Source organism: Pteropus alecto, unplaced genomic scaffold (genome assembly GCF_000325575.1).
Source record: "Pteropus alecto unplaced genomic scaffold, ASM32557v1 scaffold185, whole genome shotgun sequence".
NCBI lineage: Eukaryota > Metazoa > Chordata > Mammalia > Chiroptera > Pteropodidae > Pteropus > Pteropus alecto.
The window spans coordinates 10,944,619-10,948,597 of NW_006438088.1; the positions used below are offsets into that span (position 1 = coordinate 10,944,619).

The 3,979-nt window shown below is 40.7% G+C and overlaps 1 protein-coding gene across 1 annotated transcript in view; it reads left to right on the top strand.

The window, feature by feature from the left end:
* ALDH8A1 (aldehyde dehydrogenase 8 family member A1) overlaps positions 1 to 3,979 on the top strand; it is a 15,656-nt gene that overhangs the window by 4,428 nt on the left and 7,249 nt on the right. The window contains 1 exon segment of the mRNA XM_006915428.2: positions 2,094 to 2,243. Coding sequence (XP_006915490.1) covers positions 2,094 to 2,243 — 150 coding nt within the window.

A 3,979-nucleotide genomic window follows, 5' to 3' on the forward strand; every position in this document is an offset into this window, starting at 1 on the left:
TACTTTGGACTGCAGAATCTCCCTGCATCACTAAAGATAACTAATAATCCAGATAAGCTTAGGTGTCTCTTTTTGTTCAATCCAGGAGCTGGGATGTATATGGAGTATAATATGGGCGATCAAGTGCCACACAGCATCTTGTGCCAGGGGTCCCCATCAGTCGTTCTGCCACATGTCCATGTTAAAGACTCCACCATATGTTAGGGGATATTAATATATATCACGTGTTTATCAAAGTGGTTTTTTGTGATGTCCAAATACCGCTGTCTTAACACCCACCATTCCAACCTCTTTGTAGCATGTATAAAGCTTGTGATTTTGAATTGAAAGAGCTGGCAAATTCATGATACCTATGAATTGTTCAGTCAATAAAGCAAAGATTCTATGACTCAAATTTAACCCTCCTACCTCATCATATAACCTCATATCTAATTATTTCATGGTTTTATCAAACCATAATCAATACTGTATGTTCAAATAACGACCATCCCAGACTGGAAGGAACAGAGGTTACTTCAGCGTGAGTTGGGGTACATGTGTGATAAAGTGTCTCCACTGTCTATGGAGAAATACACTGACAGTGCTTGCTGTTGTTGACTTCTTATGGGGAAAACCATAACACTGGCATGAGGAAAAGAAAGGAGCCGATTTCTTCTACTTTGATTGAAATATAATTAGCCTTAAAAACTGATTTCTGGTTTATTTTCTTTGTGTGCAGTCCCCTACTCATTCCTAGAACATTGTTCTTGGGAAATCACAGGGAAAGAATGATGCTGAGAGTAAATTCACAAACCAGGCTATTTTTCCCCTTGTAATTAAAAAAAAAAAGTTCATTTCCAGGGAGTGTTATGGTTAAGAGCATAGATTTTGGATACGTATGAGGCAGTACTATAACCTTTGTGTCTTTAGTATTCTTACCTGAAAAATTGGGAGAATAGTTTGATTATGTGTCTATATATTTTTATATCAAATAAATTAATAAGTATGGGATAGTAAGAACAGGCCCAGGTATATGGTAAATAACCCTTGACTGAATTATCTACTTCCCTCATTCATTTCTTTGCTTCCTGCCCTTTGAGGATATGTGAATATCTGCAATGACTCAAAAAGTCCACTAGATGTCACTGTTTCCTCTTAGGAAAAAAGATCCATATTTTACTAATTACATTTTATGACAGAATATAAGTTAAAAGAAAAAGAAAATGGGACATTTCACCACTTTGATTATTTGAACGCTTTGGAAATGGTATTTTCAAGGCCTTATGAAAAGCTCAAACATCCTCCTAAGAAGTATGCTAATACATTATTCTGCAAAAATGTTGTTATCCCCTAAAGAAATGTAATAATATAAAATATGTTTATTTTTATAGCATAGACTGGAGGGCAGATTGTAAAATAAGGTTAATCCATTTACTTATTCATAAAGTAATTTTTAAAAATTTGTTTTATGGTTGGAAGCCTGGACAGTTTGAGACTATTACATGAAGACCCATTCTAGATGTTGGTTTTATTACTTACCTAGCAAACCTATCTGGTTAGGATACAACTGAGAACCTAGAGCTAATTTTTTAATGCAATAATACTCTAGATTTTGCAGTCTCAGAACCTATTTTCTCTTATTTTACAAATAATTGTAAAAAGCTAGAGATTTTATGTCTCAATCTACAACATATCAGAAACAGAGATGGAGAAACTTTGAAGAAATAGTAGCTGGCAGTTTAATGATGAGGAGAGAGAAGTTTAAACAAATGTAAGAAGCAGTCCATAAATCTCAGAAGTCATCACATTCTGAAACTGTTTAGTGACATATGACAGGCTTTAAGCCTGGGAACTCATACTGCTGTTGTTATAAATATTTTGTAAACTATCAGGAAAATGAGTAAACTGTATGGATTATAGTTTCAAAAGGCAGCGATGTCTGTAATACATTTTAGAATGATTTCCCTGCAATTGGCTACAAGTCAGCAAAGTTTAGGATTTTGGAGCTTAAGTTTCATGCAGCATAAAGGAGTTCTACCTTAATAAATCCCATTGGGCAGACCTGCTTTGAGGGGCATGTCGTTGGTGGCAATGCTTCTGCTCTCCTCTGTTAGCTGGTCTGATCCGTCCCTGGAATTTGCCACTCTACTTGCTGACCTGGAAGACTGTGCCCGCGATTGCTGCTGGCAACGCTGTGGTAGCCAAGCCCAGCGAGCTGACTTCAGTGACTGCATGGATGGTGTGCAAACTCCTGGAGAAAGCAGGTAATTAGGTGTTAGAGTTTGAAAGAGGCACAGGAGTGGCTTTGGGGGCATATGTTTTGTAGGCTTCAGCTCTCTTAGGGTCACTGACATCTGAAAAGTTATTTTGGATAGAAATCTGCTCAGCAGCAAAGTAGATTCCAGTGCTGTCTTTGGTTTTTGTTTCCCTGATTTTTTTCTGAGAAATGCCCTTCATCCATGGGGTTCGCTCACACGGCTTCCTCTCTTGAACCCAGGATGGTGCTGCTGCTGCACAGTTCCTCCCTGCAGGGGTCGGCTGGCAGTACTGCAGGAAGAGGGCATGCAAGAGGAGTATAATGGCAGGCTTAAGAGCCTGAACAAATCAGGCTCCAGCCTGCTCCAGAGAGTGTCCTCAATAGTCAATTTAAATCTTAACGTTTGAATCACAAGTTAACCTTGATGAAAGTAAGACTATTGCTAAGCAGTTCTCTGGTTTGCGGAACTATAGAATACCTGATAAACAGAGTCTGTTTTCGAGAGAATCGAGATGCTACATCCTTCAGTTTTCCCTGCATTTGGAACTCTTACTTGGATGCAGGTATAATGTAGCTTCATGTCCTCTCTTTGCTAGTATTGTAATGGCCACGTTTAGGGTACATGCGTGGTTTAGTTCTAGGGTGTTCCTGATGCTGCATGAGAGTTGGGAAATAACAGGCAGGAGTCCATAGCTTGTCCTCAATGGGAAAGCCCCTTGCTGTTAAGTCCCTCAACTTGTGTCTTTGCACAGCCTGGTTAGGAATGGTGGGTGGGTGGCAGGAAAGAGGCTGTCTTTCTGTCTCTGCCAGTCTCCACCGTGCCTGCTTCCTTCAAGCCCACAGAGAAGGTACTGCCGGGCTCACCCATATCCACTGAGTGGGTAGTTGTAAAGAGCCCATCTCTCTCTCCTGATACCTTTCCTCTCAAAACAAAAACATTCATATTGGCTTCCAGGAAAGTTGAGTCAGTTCTTTACTCCAGAATGACAGGTTAAACCATGCCTGTTAGCAAAAAGCACCAGGCCTTAAGATTCCTGTTTAGCCACTCATTACCCCGTGTGCTAAGAGGAACGAGACCTCCTCTAGGTCTTTGGTATGATGTCTATGGATGCGCTAGGCCTCAAGAGGGTGTATGGTATGAACATGCCTACCTCTTCCATGTCCCGGAGTGTGTTACCCTTCCCTTACACAAGGGATCACGATCTGATCACATTCTTTACAAAACTGAGTCTCTAGTGTCTGCAAAGGTCCAAAGCATTTCTTTCCTGCCTTTTAACTGCAGTTTCTCTTGAGTGAGATAGAAATGGAGCCTAACTCCTGCTTTGACCTGTGTTGGGGAGGATGCCATGAAGGTGGGGGCGGGTGGGGGGAGGGTGTTGCTGCAGAGTCATGTTCCAGAGAATACTCTCTCCTAAAATGAACCGCATCTTGATCTACGATGATTTCTCTCTCCTAATCACTCTCCCTGATCTTATACCCCAGTATTTGGTCTGCATGAAAGCTTTATGTCTCTATTTATTTGCACAGCATTGATCTTTCTGTGAATGACTAAGCTTATGACATCAAGGCAGTCCTTCACTTTTTCCCTCCCAAGCCTAGCATTGCCAAACTTTCCTCCTCCGACAAACATTGAGAGTACAATGCTTAACTTGCAGCTTCTAAGCCCCCAGATTCTCTACCACTTGACTCACATCTACATAATCTTGCTTTAGAGCACTGCGAGAGAAACTTAACAGTGTAGGG